Source organism: Ziziphus jujuba, chromosome 7 (genome assembly GCF_031755915.1).
Source record: "Ziziphus jujuba cultivar Dongzao chromosome 7, ASM3175591v1".
In the NCBI taxonomy this organism is placed as follows: Eukaryota; Viridiplantae; Streptophyta; class Magnoliopsida; order Rosales; family Rhamnaceae; genus Ziziphus; species Ziziphus jujuba.
This window is the reverse complement of record NC_083385.1, coordinates 1,610,490-1,629,561: the sequence shown is the minus strand read 5'-3', so window position 1 is coordinate 1,629,561 and position 19,072 is coordinate 1,610,490. Positions and strand designations below refer to the sequence as shown.

General features: G+C 33.4%; 3 protein-coding genes and 1 pseudogene across 4 annotated transcripts; 3 read left to right on the top strand and 1 right to left on the bottom strand.

The window, feature by feature from the left end:
* Window positions 1–1,455: 1,455 nt before the first annotated feature.
* On the top strand, window positions 1,456–2,370 carry LOC132804562 (uncharacterized). The gene has a single exon (XM_060819224.1). The coding sequence runs from the start codon at window positions 1,456–1,458 to the stop codon at window positions 2,368–2,370; it is 915 nt and encodes a 304-aa protein (XP_060675207.1).
* A 1,055-nt stretch (window positions 2,371–3,425) lies between these two features.
* LOC125423670 (flavonoid 3'-monooxygenase-like) lies at window positions 3,426–4,650 on the top strand (annotated as a pseudogene).
* A 1,827-nt stretch (window positions 4,651–6,477) lies between these two features.
* Window positions 6,478–9,272, top strand: LOC107423891 (trimethyltridecatetraene synthase). The gene is made up of 2 exons (XM_016033542.4): window positions 6,478–7,528; window positions 8,574–9,272. Exons 1-2 carry the CDS (start codon window positions 6,623–6,625, stop codon window positions 9,201–9,203), a joined length of 1,536 nt encoding a protein of 511 aa, XP_015889028.2. The 5' UTR covers window positions 6,478–6,622; the 3' UTR covers window positions 9,204–9,272.
* Window positions 9,273–10,989: 1,717 nt separating this feature from the next.
* On the bottom strand, window positions 10,990–13,686 carry LOC107423923 (serine/threonine-protein kinase RIPK). 2 transcript variants are annotated; one of them, XR_009639747.1, is made up of 6 exons: window positions 12,949–13,686; window positions 12,663–12,798; window positions 12,395–12,531; window positions 12,177–12,300; window positions 11,423–12,068; window positions 10,990–11,192 (listed from the first exon to the last, which is right to left on the bottom strand). XR_009639747.1 is itself a non-coding variant. In XM_016033577.4 (5 exons), the coding sequence occupies exons 1-5, from the start codon at window positions 13,330–13,332 to the stop codon at window positions 11,533–11,535; spliced, it is 1,317 nt and encodes a 438-aa protein (XP_015889063.2). In that variant the 5' UTR covers window positions 13,333–13,685; the 3' UTR covers window positions 11,377–11,532. The 2 variants fall into 2 exon arrangements, 1 of the variants encoding a protein (XP_015889063.2); XM_016033577.4 differs by lacking the exon at window positions 10,990–11,192 and having other exon boundaries at window positions 11,377–12,068; window positions 12,949–13,685.
* Between the last annotated feature and the right edge of the window lie 5,386 nt (window positions 13,687–19,072).

Sequence of the window (19,072 nt, the reverse complement as noted above, 5' to 3'; positions counted from 1 at the left end):
TTCGCTCAGTCTTCATCCCATGACACATCAACCGGTCCTTTATTGTTCTTATACCAAAGAACAAACAAGTGTCAACCTTCAACCAGTTGCGGCCAATCAGTCTCTACAATACCACCTACAAGATAATGAAAAAAAATTATGGCAGACAGAATTAGGCCCATACTAGACAATATTATTTCTTTGTTCCAAGCTGCATTCATACCTGGACAGTGGATTGGCGAGAATTCAGTTTTCATGAATGAAATTGTACACACCATGAAGCAAAAGAAAAAAGGAGTAGGTCTAGTGGGTTTCAAAATTGATTGGATGAAGGCCTATGACAGAGTTGATTGGGGAATGCTCACACGAATACTAGCAAACTTTGGTGTCTCCAGTAAGGTCAATGCCCTTATCCTTAAGTGTATATCTATGGAATCAGTGCAACTACTGCTCAAGGGGAGTATATTTAGTAAAATTGATATGCAATGAGGTCTCAGGCAGGAAGATCCCCTATCCCCCTTTTTATTCATTATATACACCGAGCTGCTGTCACGGATGCTGTCACACCTCAAACGAGAAAGGAAAATTCACGGGATTAAGATTGGCATAACAAGCCCAGCAATCACTTATCTTCTTTTTTGCAGATGATATTCTACTGTTTTACAGGGCCAACTTAGAAGAAGTTAGAGAACTAGTGAATTGCATTAGCCTTTCCTGTAGCTAGACTGGTCAGAAAACCAATCACGCCAAATTTGGCTGTTTTTTCTCAAAAAATACTCAGGGGAAAGTGAAATCAAGAATTAAGAAGCTTTTTGGTCTCAACGAGCTCCCGAAGGACACTAAATACTTGGGTAACCATTTGTTTATGAGCAGACAACATTCAACAGATTATTCAGATCTAAGAAACAAGATGGAAGGCAAACTCCAAGGCTGGAAGGCTCATTTGATTTCACAGGCAGGTCGTTGCACCTTAGTTAAATCCATGGTTAGTGCTATGCCCCTATACACTATGTTGGCTGTGAGACTTCCTGCTACATAGTATAAAAATATTGAGAGAACAACCAGTAGGTTTCTATGGAACAAAGGGTCAGACCGAAATAGTTTCATTCCAATCTCATAGGATAACTATGTAGACCCAAGTACATTGGAGGTCTTGGCATTCGGAAGCTTCAGAACATGAATTTAGTGCTTTTGAGTATACTTGGGTGGCATTTAGCTGTAGAATTGGATAAAGTTTGGGTCAAGGCGTTAAAAGTCAAGTACTTCTCGGGAAGCTCCTTTATGAATTGCAGGTTGAAGCAAAATGGTTCTTGGTCATGGAGAGGAATTATGGATTCTTGGAAACTTTTAACCCAAGGGTTATGCTACAGAGTGGGTACTGGGACGAACATAGACTTTTAGGAAGATCATTGCATTCCCAATAATCCAAACTTCAAACCTACCCCTTTGTCCGAGGAAGCAACACTATGTTGCAGAATGGTGGATTCACTGTTCAATTCAGATGGCTCATCGAGGCTGGATAAATTACAACAACTGTTTGATAGGGACACAATCAACTACATTTGTAAAATTTCTCTTACTAATCGCAGACTGGAGGATAGACTTATTTGGAAAGGCAACACAACTGGCTGTCATAGTGTGAAATCGGCCTACATTTTAGAATACTGGAACAATTATATTAGTTCTGCATGGTGGAAGCATTTATGGAAGTCCAAAATTCATGAAAGGCTTAAGATCTTTATGTGGAAGCTAGCCAATCATGGTCTCTCAACCACTTCAAACCTCCTTTCACGCAACATGAACCTTGATAGGATTGCATATGTTCATGGTTGTGCAAGCGTGGAATCAGAGTGCCATGTTTTCTTCCACTGCCAGGTGGCACAAGTAATCTGGTTTACTATGCCATGGAGCATTAAATGGGAAGCAATGACTAATAAAACCTTTGAAGAGAAGTTAAGCTTAATCGCAAGTCCTTCAGTGTTGCTGCCGGTCCACTCATCTGATCAAGACAACTTCTTTCTTTATGCCACCATCCTTATGGAGCATCTATGGAAAATTAGAAATTCCACACTCCATGACAAAATTAGTTTCTCTCTTGACAGTACTATGGCTTGGTTTACTCATAGATTTCACGAGGCAAAAAAGGCAATTACCAATTGCAACCCAAGACATGTTATGCCCACAGTTACTAAGTCTTCTCAAGTGATCCAAAACTTCCATAAGTGTATCTGGATTCATTCAGACGCTGCAGTTAAAGAAGGCCAAAGCACGGTTGGTGTCATCACGAGAAACCACCTTAGTGAAGTGCAAAAGATCAGAACCGTGCATTTTGAATCAGACACATTCCAGAAGTGGCAGAAACTTATGGCATTTTACAATCCTTACAACTAGCTATAGAGGAGAATTGGCCCAATGTGTGGTGTATTTCGAATGCATGGAACGTAACATTCAATATCAACAACCCTCAATCTCCAAGTAGTCACTGGGCTGCCGGAGGACATCGAGGACTTAGCAAAGCAAATTCAATCAGTTCAGTTTGCTTGGACTCCACGGGAAAATAATTTTCTAGCAGATTTTGTGTGTAAGTGGAGCCAAAGGAATGTTATTACAGGGGACTTATCTTGTAATATGCTACCGTTTATCTTCTCAGTTTTTGTAACCTAGGAGAGTGGCTTGATAGCCAACTCCTACTGAAAGTGTATCTTTCGGGTTTTTTGGTTTTTATAAAACCGTTTCTTTTTCGTAGCCAAAAAAAAAAAAAAAATGTGTCTTTCTTTCTTGTAGATTGTATATTTAAAAAAGTGTGTCTAAGAAAACTCTCTAAATCAGTACATCTTGTATTGCCTTTCTTTTCTATTTTAATAGAATCCCAATTTTAACCCAAAAAAAAAAGAAGAAAAAAAGGTAACATCACACAATGATCAAGTATAATATATGAATATTACATATATATTCTTACTATCATACCATTTATATAATGATTACATATAAAAATTCTTTCAAATTAAAACCTTGTAGGGAATTGAAAAATGCAAGATTTAGGAAGAAGCTAGCTAGCATTATTTCTCTCCCAGCTGCCCTGCAGTAATGGCCACCACTAGATCTAGAGCTCTACATGGCGAGACAAATTAAGCACCTGATCAAGATTCTCAATAATTATTACAGTCTTGGAAATTTAAATGAATTCCATACCACATATTTATAGTGTAACAATCACGTAAATTTAATTAAATTCCATATTATATATTTATAATATATATATACACACACAGTTAATTTCAAATAACATCTACTTATTTATCAAACTAAAATTATTTTTTATGATTATTAAATCACATTAATGTTAGAATTTAATATACATACATATATATATATATATACACCCATTCGTAGCTATGCTAATTTTTACACTTTGCTAGAAACTCGAGAATGGCCCAAGTATAAGGATGGGTTATTTGATGGCCAGCAGCAGTAGGCAAATTGACCATCAACTCACCACCATGGCCTCCACTTCCAATGCAATAAAGAGTCCTCGTCGGGATGTATTTTTTGCTCTCTCAATTTCATTATTCGCTACTCTGGCAGCTTTTCTCTTCAAAATTCTCGCCGATGGCTCGCATAAAATAAAAAATAAAAAATAAAATAAAAAAAGTCCCAAGAGGTCAGAAACCATTGCCCATCGTTTGAAGCATGCACCTTACAGGTCCCCTCCGTCATCAATCCCTCCACAAATTGTCCCAAAAATACGGACCCATTATGCAAGTTCCAATGATGATTGCGGCCTCAGCAGATATTGCAAAGTAGCTCCTAAAGACTCACGACCATGTCTTTGCCTCGAGACCTATAAATATTGCTGCTGCCAAGTACACCGGCAGAAACGGTTCGGGCCTCCCATGGGCCTCTTACTGCCCATATCCGCGGCAGTTGCGGAAAGTTTGTCAATATGAAATATTCGGTTTGAAAAGGCTGGATTCTTATGAGCATATCCGAGTGGAAGAGATGAGTGATTTCATCCGGAGTCTGAATGCTTCACTGGGTAAGCCTGTTGTTCTTGCAGACAAACTCGCTTCTCTCACTCTCGGCCTTACGTGTAGAATTATGTTGGGTAGCAAGAAATACGTTAGATCCACTGTTCAGTTGAAGAATTCCAAGGAATGGTGGATGAGTTTTTCAAGCTTAATGGGGTTTTCAACATAGGAGATTGGATAACTGGCTAAAATTCTTGGACTTGCAGGGTTATGTTAGGCAAATGAAGTCTTTCGAGTAAAAAAATTAACCAGTCTTCACATCAAGAGAGGAAGTCTGGTGTTTGTAAACACATGGAGTATAGGAAGAGACCCCAAGTTTTGGGATGCTCCAGAAAATTTCTGCCAGGGAGGTTTTTGGTGAAGGAAATACATGTCGGAATAGCTTTCAGCTGATTCCTTTTGGTTCTGGGAGAAGGATGTGCCCTGCCTATAGCCTTGCACTCAAAACGATGTCGTGCTGTTTGGCCAACATGATTCATGGATTCAAATGGAGTTACCTAATGGTATGAAATTAGATGACCTCAGCGTTGCAGAAGATTGTGGAATATCCACACCTCGGAAGGTCCCGCTTGTTGCTGTCTTGGAACGCAGACTTCCAATTAATCTTTTATCAAAATGTACTAGTCCAGCAAGACTACGACAAATCTACGCCAAAAAGTAGAGGTGCTTTCTTCTACTTGACTTAATATTTGTTTAAAATCTACTTTTTTTTTTTTTGTTAAAAAAATAAAAATGTTTACAAAAGTTAATAAGTATTTGTTAATCCAAAAAAAAATAAAATTTAAACTATTTTAAAGAAGTTTAAATTTTATGTTTATGTAAATTTTTTTTTTAATTTATATGAAAATTTATTAAGTATTTAATGCAACTTTTTTATTTACAACTAAATACTTATTAATTTTTTAATAAATTTTTTTTTTAAAAAATATCTATTATATAAAATTTTACAGACTAAAGTTCTACTTTTATTAATTATACTAAACGGATTCTTATTTTATATATATATATATATACACGTTATTTAAGTTGGTCTTTATTTTTTTTATACATTTTGTGTTTAAAATGCAAATCAACCATCATAATCATATATACTTATATATGTAATAATGATTAATTAATAAAAAAAATGATTTACATCAAAAAAAAAAAAAAAGCTACATGATGATGTAAGGTAGAATTTGCAATACATTCGAACTCAAGGATGGGTTATAGTAATGATAAAGGGTAAATTTCATTTATACCTCTTTTCATGTTATTGATTCACTTAAACTTTATATTTCTAAAAATTCATCCTTATTTATTTTTAGTTTTCTATATATATTAAAATAAATCTATTTGTTATTTTTGTTAGTTAATTCTAATAGTTTAATGCTAACACCAAGTGTAAATATAACTTTTTCTAATAATTAATTAATAAAAAAATAATTTACATCACCAAAGCGCAAGAATGGTAATCAAATATTGTACTGCTCTAAATAAAGAATGGTAAGCAAATAATGAAATGCTCTGAAGTACGGGCCAACATTTCCTTCACCAGAAGCAAAGAATGGTAAGCAAATATCGCACTGCTCTTAAGTATGGGCTAACATTTCCTTCCCCACTAGCTGAAAGGACGGGTCCAATACCAATAATAATAATAATAATAAAATGAATTATTATATTTTATACATAAAACAATATTATATTATGTTCTATGTTTGATTTGCCTTTCAATTTAATACGGGATTTAGAATATTCCAAAACATATATTGTGTACAGCCGTGTACTTATATCGTGTACCAAACCTACAGGCAATTAGACAAGGCTACTGATATTAATCGAGGACCCAATCAGAAGCAAACCTACAGGCAAGGCAAGGCTACTGATATATATTAATGTAGGACCTAATCGGTTCAGTCAGTGGTTTTTTTCTTTATCTTTTTCTTTTTTAAATTTTTTTTTTTAAAAATTTAAAAAAATAGTCAAAAAATAAAAAATAAAAAATCCTGCATTTTGTGCCGTAACTTTCCAATTCTATGATTTTTTTTTTTTTGGGTAATAATACGATTTGAATTATTGTGATGAGACATGTGAAAGACAGCATATTAATTAATGAAGCAATACAACTACAATGTTATTCGCTTCACAGACTATCTAGTTTTGAAATGAACCTGCTCATGCATTTCACTGCCCCAACTACTTGCTTTATTTATTTATTTTTTTTCCTTTCATTTTTATTAATCTTTAATTTACAATTTTTTTTAAACACAAAAAAAAATTTTTTTTGCAAAAGAAAAGTTAACAAATAAAACCATAAAAATGAGGGTGATAAATAATCATACAATATACTTATATGTATTTTATATCAAATCCCATTTATGATAGGGAACAGATCAAATCGAATCAGCAATTAATTTTCTTGAAAGCTTGCAAGGGACAGGTGACTGACATATATTACCGCTCTCAATAAAATCTTAAGTGCACCACAAAATCAAATGCAAGAAATGAACAAAGAGGCCAGATATGGCTCAGCTCAATTTTATGATCACCTTCTATGTATGTCCAATTATAAATACACAACCAAGACAGCCTCATCAAGCATTCAACCAACAAATCCACAAATACTCCCCTAAGTAATGGAGGTTCCTCCTTGGGCAATTTTCTCTCTGGCATGCCTAGCAGCTCTACCTTTCCTCTTCAAAATCTTCTCTCGACACAGAAATCATCCCCCAGGTCCTAAACCATGGCCAGTCATCGGAAACTTCCACCTTTTAGGTCCCCTCCCTCATCATTCCCTTCACAAATTGTCCCAAAAATACGGACCCATTATGCAGCTCAGCTTTGGCTCGGTCCCTGTTGTTGTTGCTTCCTCATCCGAAGCCGCAAAGCTATTCCTAAAGACTTATGACCATGTCTTTGCCAATAGACCTCAAACTGCTGCAGGAAGATTGACCGGTAACAACCATGCAAGTGTCATTTGGGCACCTTATGGACCATCCTTGCGCCAATGGCGTAAAATTCTTCAATCTGAGTTATTTAGCTTAAAAAGAATCGAGGCTTATGAGTATATTCGGATGGAGGAGGTTCGTGCTCTTATGTTGAGAATCTATGCATCGTTTGGGAAGCCGGTTCCGCTGAGAAGGCAACTCTCTTGTTTCACTCTAAGCATTATGAGTAGGGTTGTACTGGGCAAGAAATATTTCAGCGATTCAAAAGATGTAAAATCCATTATTCAACTTGAAGAATTTCAGGAAATGATAGAAGAGTTCATCCTTCTCAATGGGGTTTTCTATATCGGGGATTGGATACCTTGGCTTGGTAATTTCTTGGACTTTCAAGGTTATGTTAAGCGAATGAAGGTTGTAAACGAAAAATTTAATAGGTATTTTGATTATGTGTTTGAGGATCACATGTCAAAGAAGGAAGCAGAGAAAGAGAGGGATTTTGAGGGAAGGAACATCGTAGATTTCTTGCTGGAATTGCTTGATGATCCTAGTCTTGAAGTCAAGCTAACTTATGACAAGCTCAAGACATTTGCTCAGGTAATTAATTTGTTATGTACTTTCCATATATATATATATATGTATATATATATATATGTATATATGTATATATATATTCTCTGAATCTTTTTACACAATTAATTTAAGCATTTTGTTTACACACACACACACTCATGTACAATCAATTATTAATTATGGAATTTAATAATTTTTTTAATGAAAACCTCTTTTGTTAATTTTTTAATTTTTTTAATTATGATGATTTTAAAATATATTTGATATTTATATATCATTTTTAAAATACTAAAATTTTCTGGTGAAATGAACCAGCTAGAACCATATTACTAGTAGGGACATGTAAAAAAAAAAAGAAAATAAAATTTAATTAATTGATCAAAACGACTAATTCAATTCAATCTAACTTATTTAGATTAGTTATTTATATTTATCTTGATTGAATCGTTTATTTCATAATAATTGGATTAGATCAATTTCAAAAATACGAAATTGATGATCATATTGGTTTGAATTGATTTCAAAAGATAAAAACTAATAAAATTGATCTAAACCAAACCAATTAGAATATAAATAATAAAAAATATATATTAAAAAATAATTGATAAATTATTACTTTTTTTGGTTTTATTTAACATTTATGGTGTTTTAGTTGAAAAAAAGAAGAAGTTATAATTGATATACTATTTCAACCAATTTTATTTTATTTATCTTATTTTAAAAATAAATATTTTCATTTTTTTTAATTTTAAGGTATTTTAATAAAAAAAAATTAGTTATTTTTATGCAAGTAAAAAATTAAAAAGAAAAAAGAAAAAAAGAGGCAAAATCCAAAATTTCAATTATTTAATATCTAAAATTATAAAACCAAAGTTTATAAATCCAATCCAATTCAAATCCACGGTTATAAAATTGTTGGGCAGGTTCTGAACCGATTAACATCTCTCATAAACAGGTATTATTGGAAAATCTATCAAGTATTCTAATAAAAACCTAGCTATGTATATATAATTTTTTTCCTATAAAAATTTATCCAAGATTTCGAGAATTATTCATTTATATGGATCAGGACCTACTGATTGGAGGCACAGAAACCACAGCATCAACTGTAGAGTGGGCAATGTCGGAGCTCCTAAAGAACCCACATGTGATGGAAAAAGCTAGTGAAGAGCTGGACAGAGTCATCGGAAGAGAGAGATGGGTGGAAGAGAAAGATATCCCAAGACTTGCTTACATAGATGCTATCATGAAAGAGGCCATGAGGAAACGCCCAGTGGCATCGACGCTTGGGATGCATGAAGCTCTTGAAGACTGCAAAGTGGAGGGTTACGACATTAAAAGAGGAACTATACTGCTGGTGAACTTATGGAGCTTAGGGAGAGACGATAGAGTTTGGGAAAATCCCGAAGAGTTTCGTCCGGAGAGGTTTTTGGGGAAGGCCATCGATGTGAGAGGGCAGACCTTCGAGCTGCTTCCATTTGGTTCGGGGAGGAGGATGTGCCCAAGCTACAACTTTGCATTGAGAATGATTATGTGCTGTTTGGCTAACCTTTTGCATGGATTCAAATGGGAATTACCAGCCGAACATAATGTTGAAGATATGAGCCTTGAAGAAACTTATGGAATTTCAACTACTCGGAAGTTCCCACTTGTTGGGGTCCCGAAGCCTCGACTGCCATTCCATCTTTATCAGCAGTAATTAATTTGTCCATGTAGTTATTAATCCTGTTGCTGGAAATCCGTGGTTTTCTATATTTGATAAGAAGGTTGCTATGTTTTGTAACAAAATAATAATAATAAAAATAAATTCTAATTTAATAAAACAATGTAGATTTTATTTGAGACTCACATACATATCTATATATATATATATATATGTATATATTAAATTAATGACCTGCACTTTTGAGGAAAAACTGATTAATTCAATTCCAAAGATGTAATTTGAAGAAAAAAAGAATCGAGAGACAGCAACAGAGAAAGGGGTCTCACATAAAGGGAGTCAACAGTCTTCTTTTTCCTCTTCGGATTTGTAACCTTTTACAACCTTATGAACAAAGTATTTGACACATCCTTTCATAACCTTTCACAATCTCAAAACTACAAAATTTCATTATCTCTTTTCCTAAGTGATTGTATTTTATTTTATTTTTCAAACTTGATGGTTTTATCAAGATATTTTCATTTTAATCTACAAAATCCTTAATTTTTTTTTCATTTTAATATAATTTTCAAAATTACCTTATCTAAACTTTATACTTCTTGATAGTAAGTTATAGACAATAATATATTTAGGAGTGCAAGAATATTAATAAAAACGATTAACTTACTTTTGGTCATCAAAAAATATCTTTTAAAAAAATTATTTAAATTTTAGAATTATAAAGTGGAAAAAAGAAAAACAAAGAAACTTAGATTACCAGATTCTTGAAAATAATCAGCAATGATGACTAATTATTTAAAATAAAATAAAAAAATAAAAAAATAAAAAAAAATAAAAAAAAATAAAAAAACACTCCTAACTTTCAGCATGAAACCCCATAGTTCCTGCAAAACAACATCTTGCCCTCAACCATTCTGCTTAAATGAAAACAAAATTCATATCCAATTCTAACTATTCTGCATGAAAAAAAAAAAAAAAAGTAAAAAAGAGATCAACTAATATTCTTGACTTTCTTCTAAGCTATAAACAAGAAAACTAGGATACTATTTGACCCTTAATTATTCATATTGTAATCAGGTTCCTTGCTGGGTGAAGCAAAACATGGAAAATATATAAAATAATCAACATTGACATTGGGTTAAAGTACTATTATTTTGTACACATATCGGTAGGTGAAAGATACTAATTAATTCCCTAGGTACTAATTAATTCCCTGGGTACTGTGAACACGTTTAAGAGTAAAAAGACAAATGTGGCATAGAAAAGAAATTTGAAGCGATAAAAAGTATTTATTTCAAGAAGATGATTTATACCTAAAAGGTAACACATATCTTGCAAGATAAGATATCGAGAAGGAGAAAAGGTCAATCTAAATAGACAGAATACTACCACTCTGTTTGGCTAGAATAATTATTTATTAAATCCAGATGTTTCTTAAGTTTTCCTCTTCTCTTATATTTTCCCCTGTTAAAATACCATTTGAAAATTCCTGCAAAATAATCATGCAGAATTTGCATCTTTTACCTCACTTAAATTTAATAAGTTTCACATGCATTTTTTTTCTTTTTTTTCTTTTTTTTCCTTTTCATAGTCACGTTCTATTAGGCAACCCATTTTAAGCTAAACATGAAAAACAGCAGCACAAAACAGGGGATTTGGTAGTGGCCCTGGAAACAATATTGTCTTTGTAATATTTTAATGCTTGGGAGTATTGAACATGCCAGATTTGTTATAAACTCAATCAAGAAAATGGGGTTAGTGGCTGTTAATTAGTATTATAGGTATTTTTTTTCCGCGTTGTATTTCAAACTGCTAGCTGTAGTTGACAAAATCTAAGAAAAATATGCTAGTATACAACATGTACAAGTTGGGCATTTCCCACTTTTGAACAAATCTCAATTTGCTCAAGAAGTGGACTGAATTCCATATACGATCACTTTAGAATAATAATAATAATAAAAAAATGTAAACAAATAATAATTCAAGCAATGAACAAATTCCTCATTCTTGCAAGACTTAGTTACACTTAGCCTAAGAAGTGCCAGGATTTGCCACCAAAGGAAACTTGATAAATCTCTAGTATACAACATGTACAAGTTGGGCATTTCCCACTTTTGAACAAATCTCAATTTGCTCAAGAAGTGGACTGAATTCCATATACGATCACTTTAGAATAATAATAATAAAAAAAAATGTAAATAAATAATAATTCAAGCAATGAACAAATTCCTCATTCTTGCAAGACTTAGTTACACTTTAGCCTAAGAAGTGCCAGGATTTGCCACCAAAGGAAACTTGATAAATCTCTATTTACAGTGTCAAATATTGTACGTGGTGTGATTTACACTTGCAGCTAGCTACTAATCTAAGCTCCTCTGGCTCTGTGGTGCAATGGGGAATTCAAACCGTTTCTTTCCGAGTAAGAATTTGGAGACTTAGGCGATTTGTGGTGATGCTTATGCCCATTATGATAATGATGATGACCATTTTCTTTCTTTGACTGTTTCAATGCTTCTCCACCTTCCCTTAATTCTTCTTTACAAAATTGGGTTTCATTTGGAAATGTGAATACAAAAGGTCCAATTGGGAGGTCATCAAAATCCTTAAGGGGTTCCAAGGTCTTGACCACGGTACTCATGGTTGGTCGTTGCTTTGGGCGGTGGCTGAGGCATTGATAAGCCAATGCAGCTGCTTTTTTAGCCCCTGTTTCAGAGTATTGGCCTTCCAGTCTCGGGTCCATTAACCTGCCCAATTTCCTGGAATCATTCAACATTGGCCTTGCCCATTCCACTAGGTTCTGCTCTCTGTGAGGACGGTTCTTGTCCACAGATCTCCTTCCGGTTAGTAGTTCTAAAAGCACCACTCCGAAGCTATAAACATCGCTCATTGCCGTCAAGTGACCTGACAACCAATCAAACCCATAAAAATGTTAATTAATTTCCCCACAAAATTTAATTGAAGTTATATAAAAGGAACAAAATTGAAAAAGACCCAAGTATACAAAATTACCCGTCATTATGTATTCCGGCGCAGCATAGCCCTGCGTGCCCATAACTCGTGTAGAAACGTGTGTGTCATCTCCCTCTGGACCATCTTTTGCTAGCCCAAAATCTGAAAGTTTGGGAGTATAATCCTGGAAAAAGATTTATCATTACAAAAAGTTTAGTACTGATCAATAAAGCGTCAGTTTCCAATTTGGACAAAAGGGATTACGATAGAAATCTTACCGAGTCTAGCAATATGTTTGATGCCTTGAAGTCCCTATATATCACTGGCTTTTCTGCTTCGTGGAGGAAAGAGAGCCCCTTTGCAGCTCCGAGTGCGATTTTCATTCTCGTTGACCATGGTAATGAGACCGAGTACCCTGTAAATCCAACATTAACACTTTAATTAATTAGTCCTCATTTTTTTGGAAACTCCAATGGAGAACTGGCAATTAACTTTTCTAACAACCCAAATTGTATAGTTTTCACAAGAGAGAAAACAAAAACGTACTTCTAAATAGCTGATTCTCTAAGCTGCCTCTTGGCATATATTCATAGACGAGCAGTCTATGTTCATCTTCACAACAATAACCTATCAGCTTCACGAGGTGTGGATGCCTCAATTGTCCCAGGAATATCACTTCGGTCTGTCAAAAATGAAAAGAGTATTATTAATTATTATTGACCGAAACCCATAATTTGAAAATCCCAATAACTCGTTTATGGGAAGGAAAAAACTTAATTAAGGATGCAAATATATGTAGTTGATTCATAAGTAGAAAGGAAAAGTAACCCACCAACCACTCCCTATGGCCTTGAGTGCCATCCAAGTCCAAGAGCTTGACAGCTACAGGTTGAGCCTTCAAACCAGGTCTAAGCTTGTCATCAATGAAACCTTTGTGAACCGGTCCAAATCCACCTTCTCCAAGAAAGTTACTGGAAGAGAAATTCTGGGTGATCACCTTTAGCTCCGCAAGGGTAAAAACATGGATATTTGAACCAGCAAGAGAGATGGAGAGGTCCTCTGAAAGTGTTGAGCTTGGATTACTCAAATCTGTTATAGAAATCCTTTGAAATGAACTCTGTTTGGCAACCAATTTCTTGGGCTTTCGTGAAGGTTGGACCTCAGACTTGTAGCAACTCGTAACGATAGATATCCATGTGTGTTTCTTGATTGCCATTGAATTCTTGCTTTTGGAAATTAAAATTCTCTCAAACTTTGTAAATAATCGGTTTTCTCGAAGACCAAAAAAGGCTAAGCGTTCATCGTTGTTGAGGAAAACTAAAGAATGAAAGAATCAGGTTAGAACAAAGATTGGGTGGTGGAGAATGGTTTTTAAAGGCCTCTTAAACAATGAGAAAAGACGAGCTAATATTCAAATTCACCCAACTACCCTCCAAACCAGACAGATAGAAAGGGGTTTCCAACTCCTTTCTTTGTTTTCAACCCAATTGAATTATTCTATGTTTCTAAAATCATTCTTTGCATCATTTTATAAACATGGATTTTGTTCTGCCCCTAATATTGTTTATTATTATTCATGTAGGCATTATTTTTGCCATTTGTTTAATGTGTAACGAGTCCTAAGTCTTTGTAGTTGGTTTGAAAGACAAAATTACTTGGTTACCCTCCTTGACTTTTTGCATTGAGGTGAAATATAATGGTAACCCAAAATCAAAGATAGTAGCCAGACTTTTGTCTCTGGAACTTTTTGTCTGAAAGCCCCAGCAAGTTTTTCGTTTTTCATTTTTTCTTTTTGGCTGTGATAAAGCTAGATGCCGAACATTGAATATTCTTCCAAGTATTGCTTTAACTTCTTAGTTTCAAGGGAAAAAAAAAAAAAAAAAAAAAAGGGTTAATTAGATGTGCAGCTAACCAAATGAAGTTTCTGAAAGAGAAGTAAGAAAGTGCAAGTTATTTTCAGAGTTGGTAGGAAAAGGGATTCTTCTAGTGGGGTCTAGTCATAGGGCAAGTTCGTCAAATTACGGATGTCTAATTTGCTTAATTGAACTTCATTAGGTAAAATGTTTGGCCTGCTTGCAAAATTGATTTTAACTTCTAGAACATAATTGGCTCAAAGCCCAAATCCCACAATAAACCTTTAGATACGTATATCATGTATTACCCTAAAACAGAAAAATTGATCAGAACCGTCTTGTCTTAATGACTATTTTGTTTTAGGTCGGTAGATCAGATGGTCATAATTTTGAATTATGGCATGCAGTTGACCTTATCGATATCAAAATGTCGGGTCACTGCGGGGTGGTTAAGGTGTCATGGCAATATATAGTTTATATCTTGTTTATTCCTGTTCTTAGCAAAAATGATTTAAGTGTGATAAAGATTAAAATAATTATAGCTTTAGCAAATGAACTTGGACGAGGACGTCTTGATATTTTTGTACATGGAAGAAACTTCCTGCCTTCCTGGTCCCCTATATAATACAACCATAAAAGTTGAGGGCAATTTTGTCAATGAGGGAGTAGGTACGTGGGGCCAATATGATGCGTCGTCACCTAATGAAAGTCAATGGGCATTGTTGTCATTTGGTTAAAAAAATGATGCGAAGGACCATGTCAGCATAAAAGTCTTTGGAAACATTTTGGATGCTTTTCCTTGGAACAAAAGGTCGATAACAATAATGATAATAAAGTGCAGAAGGAAAATTCAAATTTAAAGCAGAGAAGTGTGGATGTGAATTGAACATTTGTAGTACGTTTTTTGGTTATCAAAAAAACAATCATATCGATTAACATGGTTTGCATAAAAATAATAAATTGTCATAATAACATAGTCAGTTCATTGAAAAATTGGATTTCATGGGAACTGAGATATGGAGAGTGTATATATAATAGATCGAACTTTTTCTTCTTCTTTTTTGTGGGGTAAAATATATAATAGATCCAACTTTGACAACAACATAAAGAAGATTCCTCTTCATTTTCTCTTTTCAGTTTTTTTGGTTCAAATTAATTAAACACCGGCCTTAACCAAAATCTGAGTCTACCTAACGATTCTATTTGATATGTGCATGCATGAATCATATCATCATTGTGTTCTTATGCGAGTTTAGTATTAAACAAAAAAGAAAGAAATTAAATAAGCTTCCATTTTAAGAATTTTGCTCACAGCAAACACCCAAAGGACAAACCGAACATCTCATCTCATATATATATATATATATATATATAAAAAGAAGGACAAACGGAATAGCGGGTGGACAAAATCAAAACAAAAACAATCAAAATGCCTTCTAAAACATTTCCACTTCCGTTTTAACCCCCACCTAATTAATAAATAAATAAAATAAATGGAAGACGAAGAAGAAGAAGAAAAAAAAAAAAAAAAAAAGAATGTACAATGAAAAATGAACAAAAGACATCCTATTCAATTTGTAAAGGTCGAAGCTCATACACTACAATTGAACTAGGAGATAAAAACCATAATTATTAAGTTTATATAAGGTTCATTGTATACCAAATAAAAAATAAAAAGCTTAATAGGATGAATTTTAAAATTAAAGGCCTGGAAACTTTCTTAAACTACAATAATTGCAATGTTAACTTTGTAGACTCCTACTAAGCTAGTTAAAAGCATATATATAATCCAATTTCATTGCAAAAATGCGATAACAAATAGTCCTGACCATATTTGTAGCCTAATAGGGGAAAATTAAAGGGCTTCTTTTGAAGTTGTTTATTAGGCTGAGACAGTGATGCCTGCAAGTTTCACAGCATGTATAATATGATGCCCACTTGACTGTGTCTGGCTTTTGGTCATTCTCCAAATTTATTATCCTATTTATACTCTCTTTTTTCCCCCCCTTACCTGTATAGCATTTACAGTTGAATTCAACCTCTCATTTTTGCATAATACCTTATTAATGCTATTTATAATAATGTAAATACAATATTATTATTTTTCTAATTCCAAAGGTCAAGAATTAGGATGAACAAATCAATCAAACTACAACTACCCTACCATCTCTATGGAATTTCACCAAATTACAACCAAACAAGAAATTCATGGAAAAATCTATTGTGTTTAATTGACTAAATTAAAATCCTATTCCTCTAAAATCGTAGTTCCAAAATTGGATAAGAATGGTCTCAAATTTTCAGAGAAACCTTTTCCAGACCAAGAAAAACAGAGCTATTGGATAGTCCATGGGGAATTTAACTCATTAATGATCAGATACAAAATTAGAATAATAACAATATTAAACATATGTATAAATACCCAAGTGGCCGCAAATTAAGAACGATAACACTAGTATATCATACATGTAAACTTGGTTAGGCAAATTAAGAAATAGAAGTGTGTTAAAGGAGGAAGACGGATTGAAGAGCGTGTTATCTTAAAAGAACGAAGAAAGACACGCGCGCGGTGAATAACAGTGTTTAGAGGCGGACGGTCAAAGGTCAACCATATTTACAGGTGGGCTTGATGGGCAAAGTTTAGAAAGCTTATAAATATATAATAGGACTTGATTTGGTCAGCATACACACTCAATTTATGCATGCACTCTAGCTAGGACTTGTACCCTAATCCGCGTCAGCTGCCAACACCGTGAGCGCGTATGAAAACGAGTCCCCGCCTAGTTCCTTTTACGCCAAGAATAAATATATATATATATATATATATTGATGGTTTCAACTTGTTTTTTGTTCATATTTCATTTTACTTTTTAGGAAATTATACTTTTCGTTGGTTGAAATCGTTGAAAGATTTGGCTAGCATCGAAATTATTAGAGAAATGTGACATAAATCCAGTGCCTGCTATATGTTTTAGGTCATATATATGTCACTAGGTGACGTACAAACTACGTTGAGAGAGGGGCTAAAATAATTGATCAAGTTAGTACAATAATTCTAGCAATAGTTAAACAAGAAATTTCGTGAGAGGTGGTGGAAATTCGCTTAATTTTGTCTTCATATATTTGTAAGGTTTTTTTTTTTTTTATTATAATAATTTTGTGAATGTAGCAGAAAGTCTCTTCATATATCAACTTGTATGTATTGATAATATCACAAAACATAAATCATTAAGTATATTGCCAAATTAAAAAAGAAAATAATCATCAAGTATATCAATTGTTCAAGTTTATAATCAAATATTCTAGAATATCAACAGCTTATAAAGTGATATATATTTATAAAATTTCTAAATTAGATGTAGTGTCGATAAATATTATGTTTAAACTTAAATTATAACAACTTGATAAAAGAGGATAACGTGGAAAAGTAATCAAAATATAATGAAACGAAGAATAAAATATTTGAAATGTTAATAAAATACAGTAAAATTACAATGGCATATGATAAGATAGTGAGAAGCAGTAATAAACTATAGCTTAGCTGGTCTAACTGTTAACTGTAAGATAAGTTACTCTGTTAGTTGTGTTTTGCTAAACTACGTTTCTGGCTAATCTTACCGGCAAGCCTACGTGCTTATAGCCCTTATCAGTTTGTTATTTATGGCCTTATCACCAACACTAGTCTCTTGTATAAATTCAGCAATTATAATTCAGTGAAGTAAGGAACTTCTATCCTATTTTTTCTGGTTTATTATTTCAAGCAGGACACATACACTTATACATAAAATTCTTTTTTATTTTATTTTTTACGTAAGGATATAATAAGTCAGTTACGTACAAATAGTAATTTTATATAATATAATGATGATTATTATACTCGGCACAATATGAAAAGGGTGGAGTATAATATTTTATAATAAGTAAAAGTTATTCACACTCCCCCACAACGAAATACGGTGATGTGAGAGATCACGCTATGATATTGTGCATTCGTATGTACATTATGAAGGGATAAAATTTATCACACTGTGATATTAAGGTCATATCTGGTATTCAGAGTTTGCCTCAATTTGGTATCGCTCCAGTGATCCACATCGAAACAGTACTTTACCCCTAGATGTTCAGTCAACTACTGTACCTTAATACATTTTGGAGAGAACCAGCTAGCTCTGGTTCAAGTGGCATTTCACCCCTAACCACAATTCATCCGCTGATTCTTCAACATCAGTCGGTTTGGACCTCCACTTAGTTTCTTATATGGTAAAATAAAGTAATATTCGGGTCCCAATTAGTCAGCATATAATGAGATGGAATACGATAAATAATCAAAATCACAGCCAAACTGTTAAAGTCCATACTTTTTTACTTTTTTTCTATTCAGATTCAATCTATAACAAAACTACAATGTCGATAACTAAAAAAAACAAATGGAATACAGTGATATTGAATAATTTATGATACATGAGATAAAGGTGAAAACGATATCTTAATTATTCATTGCCCTATTTATATCTTCACGATAGGTCTTTCTTTGTGTGCTGTCTACCTGAGTCACTCAAGACTAGACTATCATGAGAAGGAAGAAATAAATGACAGAAGAACATCGAACCACAACTAAGCAACTCTTTTTAGGGAATCCAATAATTAGATTTGGAAATAAATCATTTGGATCTATGTCCCTCGCTCAAATTCCCTAATCAATGAAGAAAATTTGATCCGCCTTAAGCGGAACAGTATTCGGCCACTGTTCTACAACTTTACCAAATTAAATTATTAGTTTGGCCCGCCTTATGTAAGGAATTTACCTTAGTAAAATTCCCTTCTCTCATACCAATTAAATTAACAATATATATATATATATATATATGTATCTCATTGGTAGAATGAGAAAGAATTGAAAACAATAATATAGATTGACGAGAAAGAATTAAAAATAATAAAATAGACTTTGAGAAACAGAAACAATGAAAATTTAAAAGAAAAAAGGAAAATTGTATTCATCATGTCGTTGTTTGCTGGAGAACAAAAGTTTATTTTCCAATCTATCCTTACTGTTTTTTATTTTTTTATTTTTATTTTATTTTTTCTCCTTCTCCACTTCCA